This window comes from Astatotilapia calliptera, chromosome 16 (assembly GCF_964374335.1).
Source record: "Astatotilapia calliptera chromosome 16, fAstCal68.1, whole genome shotgun sequence".
In the NCBI taxonomy this organism is placed as follows: domain Eukaryota; kingdom Metazoa; phylum Chordata; class Actinopteri; order Cichliformes; family Cichlidae; genus Astatotilapia; species Astatotilapia calliptera.
In genome coordinates this window covers 5522074-5537409 of record NC_137437.1, presented here as the reverse complement: position 1 = coordinate 5537409, position 15336 = coordinate 5522074, and the positions used below count along the sequence as shown (strand labels likewise).

The window sequence follows — 15336 nt, the reverse complement described above, 5'->3', positions numbered from 1 at the left end:
CACAAACACTGAGGGTTCCCAGTGCAAACTGTTAGCACATTTAAAAAAAATAAATAAATAAAAAACGAGTCTACATTCGTTAAAGCTTTGACTGCTTTGGTGCTTTTAGCTAAATGTCTATACAAACACTTTTACAGTCACACACTTGCCACATTACATAGCAGCAGGGGGGCACTTCTCAAAATAAAATGTGACCCAACACATTTACCAGAAGGGTCTGTGAGGTAATAAAACGTCTCCTTTTTTGGAGGGTGGGGTGATAAGCTCCTGAACCCCAGTCCTACACCCCACAGCTGGGCTGCTCTGCAGAGTTTCAGTCGCACGGTGTGAGGAGGAGGGGTGGGTGAATCTGCAGGACTCTGCTCACCACGCCTCGGTACGGTGAGTTTGTCAGCCATATTGACTACCTCTTCTCCGGTCGTGGGAGACTAGCGGAGGAGTCTCCCTCCAATGAAGCCTGTATCACTATAGCTACACTCTCAGTACGCACCGTGTCCGGGAACGTGAAACGGTCTATTTTTAATCGCTGTGGATATATAAAGTACTGCTGCCTGCTGGAGGGGGTGACAGTTGGGACACATCCTCGAGCGCAGCTAGGCGTTAGAGGTGAGTTTGACCGTCTTCATCTCTGCCTGTCGTCCTTCTTTTCCTTTAAGCCGTCCATTATGAGAAGGGATTTATTTTCTTCTCTGGGCTGCAGAGCGGCAGCTGTGTCTTTATTTGAACACTCTGGGCCGCTGACGAGCGGCACAACTTATTTTCTAGCGCACTTTGACTGGCAGGTTAAAGGCGGCGTGCCCCCGGTTTGGCTTCACCTCAGTTTCTAACCGGCTTCGTGCACGTTTTAGGACGGGAGGACGGGTGAGTAAGCCCGTGTCGCTTTCCTCTGAAGGGCTCAGTGTCAGTCGGTGTTAGGCAACAGAAGAGGGTAGTCATGGCAATTAGTTGTCATGTCTACTTCGAGATTCAAGCGGAATATATATGTGAGCTTTCACGAGCTCCTCTGAGCGCTTCGATAATGATTTCAACAGCTACCCGGGAGAGCTTGAACGTGCCCGCCTTTGCTGTTGAAATTCAGGCGAGGTCCTGTTCACGTGCTGGAAGGGACTGATGCTCTGGTGGGGAAGAGAAAAAAAGCTCGCAGCGGAAAGAATGTTTCTTGCGCCGTTTGCAACTTTTGTGGTGCTGACAACGCGCCTTTCTTTCTGTAACAATGTCGAAAACAGCCGCTGCTGAAACACGATTAGCACATCGTTCACACTGAACTGTTAGCAGGTGCAGATACGGCATTCGGGGACTCGTGTGTTGCGGTCACCGCACTTTGAGATACTTGCGGTCGATTTAAATTCCGCTTTTTTTTAGCGCTGCCTCCAAGATTATACAGGCGATACTGTAACGTAAAAACAAATAACAACTTCGATTTAAGTCTGACTTTTTTTGTTTATCAGCAAGATGAGGATATGTTAACGTTGGCAACCTTGGCCTTAGTTTATCATTTTCAAGTTTAGGCGCTAAGCTTGAAGCACGCGGACCAGTATGGCTTTTGCACATAAATAACGGTTTTCAATTCAGTCACAGTAGCGCGCGCACACACACACATGCAGGACGCTAGCGGTCCATCTGGCACAAACAGATGCTCTGTCGGCGTCAGGCAAATTACGAGCTGCTGATAGGCACAGCGAGTGAATTTATTGGCCATTATTCCCATCGCTCAAATTCTCCTGTTGCTCTCGAGCCCGCCCACTCGTGGGACCGAATTACAACTCATTTGAGAAGGAGGCTCTCCGCACCATGACATCAGATACCCTTGACTGCTGGTTTTAGATTTCTCTCGGCTGCGCTATTTTTTTTTTTGTAACCTGTTGAATAATCCCACGGCACAAGGCCACAAAAAGAGAATGCTAATGCTTGTCCTGACCACACGTCCATATAGCTGTTAATTCCTGAGAAATGTTGCTGTAAGACCACTTAAATGCAGAAGAAGAAAGCTTTACAGCAGAAGTTATTAATGAAGGCTTGAAAGTACATGCTTACTCATTGGCTAATTAAAGAGACTTGTCATTACGATTAAACTTCGTATTTGTAAATAAACCCTCACTGTATCAAAAATGGTAACCGTGAGATAAATGTAAAGACACTAAAATGGCAATAACAGCAGTATCCCTCCGCTATTTTAAGAAAGAGAATAGGCCCTGGTTTTCTTTATTCTTAAAAAATTTAAACCAACTTGCACCAACCAAAAGAATGTTCATAATAAGACAATTTGCCAGCTGGAAGAATTTAGACAGAGTATTCACACACCAGCTGTCAATGTGAAACTCCTCTACTATGTTATGGCTATGGCTGTGTTCGTACTGAGTGCAGTTTTCCCTTATCAGCCTTGTTAATGAAAATTTAGACTTTTATGGTGTTTTGTTGCTATTTTCATTCTATCGTAGTCTATGTAAGCACTTTAAAAGTTTAGAGACAGTATTTACATTGTCTGTTTACATTTCTTCTGTTAATTATAGATGCCTGTCAAGTCTAGTTACATCTAAAACAAAGGAGAAATGTGCCAGAAACATCTATTATTGTCATTCGGTGCATTGTGAAGGTGCATTCATGCATGGGTAACAAGTTTAAATGGTCAGAGTTGAACCAGGAACATGCTTTGCATTGCAGCTGGAATTTAAGTTTAACACTAAGCAACAAAAGTAATGGTGAATCTTTAACTGTTCAAGTGGAAAAAGAGATCAAAAATATAAAACGCAGTGAGTTATTACTGTTGTTCTACTTTTTTCACAAACATAAGGCTGACAGCTTGCAACATCTTAAGTAATATGCCAGAAATATGCCTTTCTGTCTCATGTATGTTGGTGTAATTTATCACATCAGTTGTTACGTTGGAGCATATGTAGTAGTATCAGCTGGGAACAGGGAGCCAATACTTTAGCTCCAGAGACCTGTCGCAGACTGATGCTATCTAGTTTCTCTCATTTCTCCCTTATTTATTGTGCCTCAATCTCATGTCCTCTCTTTCACTTTCTTTGCCTTTATCTGCTCTGTTTCCTGCACACTTTAAAGCTGGTTTAAGTAACTCAGTGCGTGAAGAATTCTGACACAGAGGTTACGGTTTTGGAGGGATAACAAATGCAAACGTCCTTCATGCACGTCTGTAAATAAAACGGGCTGGTTTCAAATTCAGCCATAGTCATTACACATGCATCTGGAGCTAGTCTTTGTTTTTGGCTGATTAGCGTGGTCTTCTGCGGTTGGCTGTTGAGATTCAGCGTTATACTCCATCCCGTCCCCCAATCCTACCCATTCTCTGCCTCCCATTTCCTCCAACTGAGAGGGGGAAAAAAGTCAGCATGTAAGCTTGGAGCGCTTGGAGGTGATTCCAAAAAAGCTGCTGTTTGTGCCATAAATTTTATTATATTTGAGAAACTCATGAAAATTCACACCTTTTCAGTGGCTTGAAAGGAGTTTGTGTTAGCTCAGTTAGTTTCAGAGGTCACACCTGGGACAAGCCATTTGCGTTTTATCACAAAGTCTCCCCTCCTGACATTCACAGAGGGGTCAATTGGCTCTTTGGTGGTTTAAGTAAAGCTTTGTTTTCTAAGCAGTTGGTGCCGATTCCTGCTGTTGTAACAGCTGCTCAAAGTTATGAGTGTGTCAGCCCTGGCACTTAACAGCAGGACATTTTGTGGCTTCTGCAAACACACATGTAATGACAGAGATTTACCGTTGCAAGTATTTCACAGCAACAGTCGCCCTTTGTTTTTTATGTTTAAGCTATCACTATGTAAATTAACAGAATAAAGGAAACCGGTGATGTTGTCAAGAACTGTTGAAAATAATTGAACGAGATCCAGCTCCACATTTCTGAATGGGGTTTCATTACCTTCCCCCTCCCCCCACCACCACTTATTTTATTTTATTGCCATTTTTAAATGGCAAAGAAAGTCAGAACAGTATTTCCCAATATGAATCACAGCCCAACTTAACATGATTAAATGGCAAAGGAGGGACAAGTAACAGAGGTCTGTAAAGGCGACTGGAAAATCTATAAAAGTCTGTAAATTTTTTTGATATTAAGTTAGGGCTGTGCGATCTGACCAAAATCTCATATCCCAATATAAGAATTCTATCGTCCGATAACGATATAAATCACAAAAATGTAACATTTTCTGTAAATTATGTGAATCTCAGGCAGCTCGACTTGCGTGAAGTGTTTCCAGCTGGAGTCGTGTTTTAACCTATGCATGAAAATACATTTTTAGACATAGTAACGGCCGCCGTTTTCTTTATTACACGGCGTGCTGCGGGGAAAAGCCTGTTCTAACGTTTGAGTCTAAGGTTTATTTTTTAGCACCTGGCGGCTCTTTTTTGCTTCTAATCCGTAAATAATCTGCTCTTTCACGTGATTCATGTGAAAAATCTCAACAGGATCTTGAGCTTTATTGTGAAAGGTTTATGTGGAACATAAACAAGCGGACACGCGATGCTGTTACCGTCGTTGTTGCTAACGACAACGCATAAAAACAGGCGCTTGTCCGTCCCTAGTGTGGTTATATTAAATATAAGAGAAAGAGAGAACTTTAAGAAATTAATAAAAACTACAGTGACCATCAAAACCATGAAAAAATAAATATTGCCGTAAACAGTTTATTTTGCGACACCACGAAACAAACGATAGCGTAATATGAAATGATAGACGTTTTTATATCGTCATCCGATATATATCTTTATATCAAACAGCCCTATTAACAGTGTTGATATCAACTGGGAAAACGAGAGAGATGAAAGAAAGCAATGTTCACATTGAGAGAGGTTTCTTTTTGCATGAATGGGGACCTGAAAGCTATATCTTTTTTTAAGTGACCCTGTGGTTTCACTAAATATATTACATCACTTTTTTCTAAGCCTGTCTACACAGTGCAGACCTGTGTGTGCTGTGGGTTATTTCTTTTTTGAACGACTGGCTTTATACTGTTTCACAGAACACAGACGTAAAACCACTTCAACTCTCTTAGCATTCAGTGTCTTCACCTATCTGCTGGCTGCAGGTATATGGGTCAAGTGAAGCTTTGAATTCTTACCGACTTTCTCTCTCTCTCTCTCTCTTTCTTCTTCCATCAATTCACTGTTGTAGTCCTTCCTCACTGTCTCTCACCCTCGATGTGAAATAGAAAGACACAGAGCAAGCAGAAGGTGTTACAGGGTTGGAAGAAAATTGCACAAGGTGACTCAGCTGATAAACTCATCCCAGGCTTTAGATTTTGCAGTCTACCTGCTTTAAATTTAAGTTTTCCAGCCAAGGGACTTATGCTGATAATGGTTCAGTTTCTTCTGGTTCAGTCTAGCTGTTATTAAATTGTGGATGAAGTTATTTTAGATCTATGAGACACTTTCTCATCTTTCCTACCTACAGCTGAAAATGGTTTCAACAATGAATTTGTTGCATTGATTGTAATAGGGCTTCCAGTGAAAAAGCTGTTAAGGCCAGCAGGAGCGATGGAACTGTCTGAGTTATTTATGCATTTGTGGTGCTGATACTGATATCTGTTTTTAGGGTGCTTAAAAAAATCCAACATCAATACAAATTGGTCAGTATTTATATATCAGTGCTTCCCACCACAAGTAGAGCTCTGTTGGATCTGGTTTGCACTGTATGTTAACAGCTGTCAGAGTTTGTTTGGTAGATAATTAATCTCACTGTTATTTAGAAAGTTCAGTTGCTGCTAGCCTGCTATCACCTGTACTTTCTATCTTGTGATTTCCATAGCTCTCTAGTTAAGTGGCTGTTCTGGTGTTAGTTTGTGCATATACACTACTTGCATATAGATAATTCATAGGTCCAATAAATATATAATTTCAGCATATCTGGTATGCTTAAGAACCAATATTGGAAGTAAGTAACATTTATTAAGAGCTTTACACAAAAAAAAGTAAAATTAAAAACATTAAGTGCCATAATAGCCAATAAAAAGATAAAATAAGACACAATTAAGAAAAAGATTTCTAAAAGACAAACAAATGAATAATAATAATAATAATAATAATAATAATAATAATAATAATCCAATAAAATCAACACAAAGCCTGTTTTATTAAAAGTTTTTACTGCTTTTTAAAAGCACCCACAGAGTCAACTAGACGTAGTTGTGGCGGTAGACTCTTCCATTGCCTCGGTCCCACAGACTTAAAGGCTCATTCTCCCCAGTCTTTAGTTGTGTACAGCAAACAACTAACAGATTCTGAACCCGAGAAGATGGTGAGGAGCAGTGTATATAATCTGGACCTTGGCCGTGACTTATTTCGTATGTTATTACAAGGATTTTAAAATGAATCGTAAACCTGTTGGGAGCCAGTGTAAAGAGTATGAATGCTAGTGATGTGGACTTGCTTTCTAGAAGATGTTACTAGCCTGGCCGCAGCATTTTGTATTGCTTGGAAGTGTGAAAGTAAAACTTTGTCCAAGCTGGTAAGCAGGCCATTACAGTAATCTAAATGAAAAAACAAAAACGATAAACATTATTTTCCATTTCAACTAAGGAGAACATAAGTCACAGTTTAGAAATGTTCTTTAAATGAAAGAAACAGGAATCGAGACAAAGATTTTATATGCAAGTCGAACCCCAAAGAAGAATCAAATATTACACTAAGATTCTGAATGCTGGACTTAGCCGTTGAACAAAAAACGTACGAGTCTGACTCATTTTAGGTTATAGTTCACAAGGAGCTATAATTATGGTCTCAGCATTGTTGGTGTTCAAAGCAAGGTAATTGCTAGCAAGCTTATACTAATCTGGGTTAAATAAGATGGACTAGGGTGGATAAAGCTGAATGTCATTGGCATCGAAATGATACGAAACGTAATTAAAAGATTTTAGATTTCCACATAATGACTGCGAGCTACACTAGAGTTTCCTCTGACTCCACCCTGCCTAACCATAGTTCACCATCTTTCAGTTCCTATCCCAAAAGTGGTAGAGATATATCCCGGACAGGCAAGTGTACTCAGTTACATGTCCTATAGATAGTGCAGTATTGTAGATAATGGAGATCAACATTCTCTTCTGGAGAAATTATGAAATGACACAATTTCTTAATTACAAAAGATTTTTATCGGCACAAACTGGAAACCCTGATGTATCTTTGATGGGCAAATATCAGCTGATATCAGGAAACCAATGTACACTACCAGTCAAAAGTTTGGACACACCTTCTTATATAATGATTTTCCTTTATTTTATTTACATTGTAGATTCTCACTGAAGGCATCAAAACTATGAATGAACACGTACGGAATAATGCAGTAAACAAAAAAAGAGTGAAACAACTCAAAACATGTTTTATAATTTAGATTATTCAAAATAGCCACCCTTTGCTTTGATCACTGCTTTGCACATTTTTGGCATTCTCTTGATGACCTTCATGAGGTCGTCACCTGAAATAGTTTTCAACACTCTTGAAGGAGTTCGCAGGGATGCTGAGCACTGGTTGGACTTTTTGCCTTCACTCTGCGGTCCATCTCATCCCAAACCATCTTGACTGGGTCAGGTGACTGTGGAGGTCAGGATATCTGGTGCAGAAATCCATCACTCTCCTTCTTGATCAAATAACCTTTGCACAGCCTGGAGATGTGTTTGACATCTTTGTCCTGTTGAAAAATAAATGTTGGTCCAACTAAATGCAAACTGGATGGGATTGCATGTCGCTGCTGGATGCTGGGGTAGCCATGCTGGTTCCATGTGATATCAATTGTGAATAAATCCCCAACAGTGTCACCAGTAATGCACCCTCACCATTACACCTCCTCCTCTATGCTTCACGGTGACTATCTAAAAGACACGGTGGGTCGAACCAAAACTCTCAAATTTGGACTCATCAGACCAAAGATTTTCATCAGATGTCCATTCCTTGGGTCTTTTGGTCCAAACAAACTCTTCTGATTGTTGCTTTTCCTTAGTAGTGGTTTCTTAGCAGCTATCTGACCATACAGTAAAGGTCTGATTCACACCAGTCTCCTCTGAACAGTTGATGTAGAGATGCTACTGGAACTCTGTGTGACATTTATCTGGGCTCTACTCTGAGGTGCTGGAAACTTGTGTTTTCTGAGTCTGGTGACTCGGATGGATTTATCCTCAGCAGCAGAGGTGACTCTTGGTCGTCCTTTCTTGGGGCAATCTTCATGTGAGCCAGTTTCGCCATAGTATTTGATGGTTTTTGCGACTGCACTTGGGGACACATTCAACGTTTTAGCAATTGTCTGGACTGACTGACCTTCAGTTCTTAAAGTCATGATGGACTGTTGTGTCTATTTACTTATGAAATCTAAAATTTGTCAAACAGGGTTGTCAGCTGTGTACAAACCCGACTTCTGCACAATGCAATTGATGATCCCAACCCCATTAAGAAGGCAAGAAATTACGCAAATAAACTCTGACATGGCACACCTGTGAAGTGAAACCATTTCAGGCGACTACATCATGAAGCTCACTGAGAGCACATTCAGAGTTTACAGTGCTGTCATCATGGCAAAGGGTGGCTACTTTCAGGAATCTAAAATATAAGACAGAGTGATTTATCTTTTTTTTTTCTTTGCTGCATAATTCCATATATCTTTCTTCATATATTTGATGTCTTCGGTATGTATCTACAATGTAGAAAGTAGTAAAAATAAAGAAAAACCATTAAATGGGAAGGTGTGTCCAAACGTTTGAGTGGCAATTTATCTGTGAGCCTCAGTTAGCCACACAGACTTAGTGACTGACCAGCAAACCCACACATTGACCTCCTGTGACTAAAGATAAAATGTATATTTCCTGACCAGCTGGCGATTGATTGAATTTTATTTTATTTTAATGTTTTCAATGTTGAAATCTGTTGCAAAGATGGTGTCACTAGCAGACTTGTGCGGTCACTCCGTTTGTATCGATGACACCAACTTACAACTTACATGCAGACCATATCATCATCATTTCCTCTCTGACCTTTAATGAAACTTGAAAATGTGCAACGCAAACTGGAAATGGAACATTTGCCTTCAAAGTAAAAGTTGCAGTGGTAAGGTGCAACTTTTACTTTAAAGCTGGTAAGCAGATACAATTACCAGCTAGTTTCCATTTGGGATTTTGTGATACCGGGGGTCACCGACCTGTCTCTAGGCCTGCGTAATTGGGGTTTAAGGAGTCAATGTCAATGCTATCAATCACTTGCCAAACGTGGAATACTGAATTTTTCCTCAGGACTGAAAATGCCAGATTTTCACTTGGTGGCTTCTAGCATTGTGACTGAGCCTTTGTACTGGATGCTCTTTCAGTCTATTTACCTGCTAGAAGATGACCTCACTCAGCAGTATTGTGTGATAGAAACCTGAAACTGGTCCTGTCGGAATAGAGCTTTTTTGTGATATGAAACTTTGGCTTGGGGGTGCGTTCAGTTGCTGTCACAACTGTCAGTAATAGTATTGTCCTAGTTGTCAAAGGAGCTTGCAAAGAAAAGCGTCTGGACTTCTTTAAGTTGCTTGAAGACGTTTCACCTCTCATCCGAGAAGCTTCTTCAGTTCTAAGGTCAAATGGTGGAGAGTCCCAGATATAAACCTAGTGGGAGTGACCCCCCACAGAGGGACAAAAGGACCCCCTGATGATCCTCTAATCCACTGAGCCACGGTGTGAAACTGGGCGTGGGTCCCAATCAGCCAGAGTTTCGGGTGTGTTCATTGTGAAACCTGGCCCCACCTTATCATGCGAATTCCTGAGGTCAGATGGCCCAGGATGTGAGTGGGCGTTAAGGCGTCTGGGAAGGGATCTCAAAACTGGATTATAGATGGCAGAGAGTTGGTGTCGTAAACCCCCGCCTCTGTTCAAAGATGGTCGCTCACAGTGGACATAGATGCTTCTTTCACTCCTCTTTCAAACCATCTGTCCTCTCTGTCCAAAATGTGAACATTGGCATCCTCGAAAGAGTGTCCTTTATCCTTAAGATGCAGATGGACTGCTGAGTCTTGTCCTGTGGAGGTGGCTCTTCTGTGTTGTGCCATGCGCTTGTGAAGTGGCTGTTTGGTCTCTCCGATGTAGAGGTCTGAGCATTCCTCGCTGCACTGTACAGCATACACCACATTGTTAAGTCTGTGTTTTGGCGTTTTGTCTTTCGGGTGAATCAGTTTCTGTCTGAGCGTGTTGCTGGGTCTGAAATACACTGGGATGTCATGCTTGGAGAAAACTCTCCTGAGTTTCTCTGATACACCGGCTACATAGGGGATGACAATGTTGTTGCGTCTGTCCTCCCTCGCTGGTGTCTGATCTTCTTTTCTGTGCCTCTTTGCTGACTTTAAGAACGCCCATTTAGGATAGCCGCACGTTTTGAGTGCTTCCTTTACATGTGTGACACACATGTAAAGGAAGCACTCAAAACGTGCGGACAGAGAGGACAGATGGTTTGAAAGAGGAGTGAAAGAAGCCATCTATGTCCACTGTGAGCGACCATCTTTGAACAGAGGCGGGGGTTTACGACACCAACTCTCTGCCATCTATAATCCAGTTTTGAGATCCCTTCCCAGACGCCTTAACACCCACTCACATCCTGGGCCATCTGACCTCAGGAATTCGCATGATAAGGTGGGGCCAGGTTTCACAATGAACACACCCGAAACTCTGGCTGATTGGGACCCACGCCCAGTTTCCCACCTTGGCTCAGGCGATTAGAGGATCATCAGGGGGTCCTTTTGTCCCTCTGTGGGGGGTCACTCCCACTAGGTTTATATCTGGGACTCTCCACCATTTGACCTTAGAACTGAAGAAGCTTCTCGGATGAGAGGTGAAACGTCTTCAAGCAACTTAAAGAAGTCCAGACGCTTTTCTTTGCAAGCTCCTTTGACTACGATGACCTGGATGACTGAGAACCTTCACAGACATATTGTCCTAGTTGATGTGGTCAAACTACAGCTGCTGCTACTGCTGACAGTACAATCAATCTTTAGTAGTCTTAAATATGTTCCTGCCCTCTGAAGGTGCCAGTGTTTCAAACAGTAATATTAGTTTTGCTCACTCTTCTTCTAGAATAATGATTTAAAACATGATTCTGTCCTACATCTTCCTATTTTAACAAGTACTATTTCAAGCGGTAGTCTAGAGGTCACTCGTATTACAATCTTGGCTTAGTTGAGATGCTTCTGCACCTGAAGAAAGAAGCTCATCTGGCTTCCAAAGCTCTCTTTGAACGAAAATGTATTCTGAGCCAGGTAGACCTTTAGGATTTGGGCCTCATAAGACGCTGATGTGATTATGGAAGGCTTGACTGAGACTGAGCAGTGCATTGATTTGCAGGTCATGTTGTACAGTTTTCTGACACATCAAAGGGACTTTTTAAAAGTGAGAATTTGTAAATTTACAATGCTCTCAGATGTGACTATAAAATTTCAGTTTGCCTCAAGACTATTCAAATATGTAGAAATCCTTCTGCCAGCCTTCTAATAGGATGGAAATATGTAGGGCAGTTATTGACCACATTAAATGGATCTGCAGTGACTTCTGTAAAGTATTTAACTGAGGTTAGTTAGCAGTTCAATGTAGTTGTCCAAGTTAATTATTCTTTAAATAATTTTTACTGTTTTTTCTGTTCAATAGCCTAATCCTTTAAATGTGATTATTGTAAAGAATGTTTTATGCAGAGACATGTAAATTCTTGGCTGAAGTCCTCAAAATAATTTTCTTTTAGTCTTGGAGGCGTAGGTTTGTTTAAATTCACTCACTAATAGTTAGACAAACAAAGCATAGCAGAGGCTGACTGCACTGATAAGTCAATTTGAGAACACACACTTTGAAACCAATTTCTTTTAGATCTAAACACCATCTTTATGACATACTGAATGTTTTATTTGTCCCAGTTTACAAACCAAACCTAGTTTCCATCATTATTTCGAAAATAAAAACAAAATGAAGAACTCTTCCATAATTCTTCTTGGATGGCTTCTTGTGGTCATATTAATTAGTGTAAACCTTTCCAGTAACTCTGAGATATTTAGAGAACCAAAATCTTTCACTTTGTTTTTCTTGTCAGACCGAGCCTAAGCCTGTGTCTGAGCCTGGTTTAATGCTATGTGCTGACACTTGTGGAAGGTCTATTTCTAGCCCCACACATCACAAAGATCTGGCACCTACGGGACACCTACTAACTGCTCTCCTTACATTCTAATCATTTTAGGTAACAAGATGTACTAGATAAACCCACACTGTCCAGAGAACATAACATTTCTCAGTAAGCAAGTTATGATTTGTCATAGAGATCATGCAAAGGGCTTTGTAAACCCCCACCACCCCCACCCGTTTTGTCCCCACTTACTGGTTTGTTTCTGTTTCTTCTTTCTTTCCCTGATTTTCTCTATAACTAACCACTGTCCTCTACCTACTCTATGGTTCTCATTTGTTTTTTATGCTGAGTTTAGGACTGCTCCTCTGTTACAGCTTCATCTGAACACTGAGGAATTCTGCTGTAGTCAAAGGATCTCAGTAACATCTGTGTGTGTACAGTATGGTTGTTTGCTAAGTGTTGCTAGTTTAGTTTGTCCCTTTTTCATAACGTACTTGCAGTAAAACATGAAGTTAATAGTGGTTCAGTGATTTTTGTGACGTAATCTTATATCAAATGGCCAGTTTGTCCTGTTTTGACAGTGTGACCATGTCAGCAGTGTTCTGTTTGGAAAGGTTTGCATTTCCCCTTATTCCTTATTAACCTGCAGCAACTGATAAATCTGTTTTGTCAGGGCTATTTTCAGTCAGCGCACACATGGTTTAGAAAGAGATGTACGTAAAGGATTATTGAAGAGGCCTAATCCCACCTTTACAGGTAATATAACAGTTCAGTCACACAGTTATATTGTGTGACTGACTGCGGTGTAATGAAACATCACATAGTCAGACACACAAAGTAAATATGTTACAATAAAGAATTGTAACATCAGATTAAACAGTAACAGATTGTTTGATAAATGGTAAATGGCCTGCATTTGTATAGCGCTTTTCTAGTCCATAGGACCCCAAAGCGCTTTACACTACATTCAGTCATTCACCCATTCACACACACATTCACACACTGGCGATGGCAAGCTACGTTGTAGCCACAGCTGCCCTGGGGCGCACTGACAGAGGCGATAGACTGTTAGACAACTATGTGCTATATAGTTGTCCAGATAACAGTTCAAATCAATATATAGGTCGTTAGGAAACTCCAGTGAAGACCGATCTGTACACAAGGTCTAAGTTTTAAAGTGGGGAAAAATAAATATGTGCAGTAGTGCATGCAGCACCGTAGCAGCAGAGATGGTAGTGAACTGACTACAGCTTGTTCGTCTGCAACGAAGTTTCCTAACCAGTAGGAATTCAGAGGAACACGGTGGTGTGGAAAGTAGCACTGATGCCTTACAGCAAGAAGGTTCTGGGTTTGAATCCAGAATTCAGTCTGGGCCTTTCTGTTGATACAGCCGTGCAGCACGTTACACTTAACTGATGACAGGATTTCTCATTCGGCAGCTTCCTCATAGCTCTCACACATCCTTGCTAAGAGGAGTTTACATGCCTGAGCATAATGAAAAGCACCTTGCGTACATCCAGGAAACTCACTTCAGTTGCTGACTTTTAGAGAGCAAAAAAATTCTTGAGTTGGAGAAAACCCCGTAGGAACAAGGAGCACATGCACACCCCACACAGAAAGGCCACCCTCAGAAGCCTGGGTATCTGAACCCAGAACTCTGTTGCTGCAAGGTGGCAGTACTAGACCCGTGTATTGGTCGGGCTCTAGCATTGAGTGTGTGTCAGCAGTGTTTTTGTAGCCGCAGTATTAAAAATGACTAGGTATGTACATTTATAGTGAGGAGATGTGAATTCAGTTAGTTTATGTATGCACAGTGTGACTAAAATGTGGGAGGTTTATCTGTTACAGCAGATGCTGTGAAATCATCCATCCATCCGTTTATCCATCGTCTTCCACCTATCTAATTCAGGGTCGTGGGGGAGCTGGAGTCTATCCCAGCTGTCACAGGGCTGTGAAGTGTATATTAGAAAAATTACCACGTAAGGAAGTGGTTGGTATAGTGAAAGGAAACGCAGTGCAAACTGTTGTCAGCATGAACCCAATCAGCAGATCCTTTGTTTTTATCTTTCTGTTTTCTAATCATAGCACTGTTCTGTCTTCAGCACAAATGTATAATTGTACTATAAGAGAACCAAGAAATATAGAAGAAACACACTACAGCAGAGCCCTGGGGCTACGTCTACCTTATGTTGTTTTTTTCTCTTATTTGTTGACATTTGCTTTCATTGTTGCTTTGTGTCTCAGGCGCTGGTGCCCCGGAGTGAGGCAGGAAGACGGAGGACGACTTCTTTCTGTTTCATCAGCAGCAGGGGACAGGAGAGCGGAGAAAGATGCCCAAACCGGTTAGTACCTACATCAGGAATGAATGGTTCACTTACTAGAGTCATGTCATAGTTACTCCCTGTATTGCTATTCTTAAGTCCTGCAAGGTTTTCCCAATCATCAGATTGCAGGGTTTTGGGGGAGTTGTTGCATCGATTTAGGTTTGTATCTTTTTTTTTATTTTTATTTTTTTATTCTGTGCTATGGGCAAAGCAAGGATCTAATTGCTCATGTCAGCAGCATGTAAGGTTCCTGAAGGTTTGGATTTGCATTTTGCAAATGATTATAAAAGAAATGAATGACTTGAGGATGTTAGAAGATGGTAGCCCATTCAGTTAGCTCTAAATTTGCCCAGCTAATGCATTTGCTGGACAGTGGGTTTGTCTGGGTTGTTTCACACTTATGCACACTTCTGATTTCTGGGGCTAGAATAAAGACAATGCAAAATTTAGGTTTCCTGTATATGTGAACAACCTTGAAGTTTCAGGGGCTTTCACACATAAACACCAATTAGTTTGTTTGTTTTTATCACAGTGAGTCAATTTGTCTCTTACAAATATAACATTCAAGAAGATATTAACCACACAACCTGAGGATCATCATTTTATGTACAGTATCTGCTGAGCTCTTGGTTTTTCCTCCATTGAATACTCAGGCTAAAGCTTCTGTCAGAGAAAAATGGTTGGCTGTAAGCTCAGGATGGGTTTTGGGTTCTGGTTGGAAAACCGAAACCATTGTTCATTTCCTTTTCCTCAAGTGTAGCTGGAGGCAGTAGTACTGGTGACATGAATTACATGAGTCTAGACTTTCTTTTCAGCTCTACTAGTCAGAAGTAATGCTTTGTAGGACAACACAGAGTTTTGGGATAACACACGCATGCACAGAGGCACAACAGTCGTCCACTTTGTGGGATTGTCCTGTCTGTTGAGGGGGAAAAAA

General features: G+C 41.1%; 1 protein-coding gene across 4 annotated transcripts in view; it reads left to right on the top strand.

The window, feature by feature from the left end:
* The first annotated feature begins 245 nt into the window (after positions 1-245).
* Positions 246-15336, top strand: part of LOC113007393 (radixin) — a 47369-nt gene continuing 32278 nt past the window's right edge. The window contains exons 1-2 of one of the 4 annotated variants that reach the window (XM_026143906.2): positions 246-381; positions 14320-14417. In XM_026143906.2, coding sequence (XP_025999691.1) covers positions 14406-14417 — 12 coding nt within the window. In that variant the 5' untranslated portion in view covers positions 246-381; positions 14320-14405. Of the gene's footprint in view, positions 607-738; positions 862-14319; positions 14418-15336 lie in introns of those variants that run through there. The other 3 variants (XM_026143909.2, XM_026143905.2, XM_026143908.2) reach the window with 3 other exon arrangements.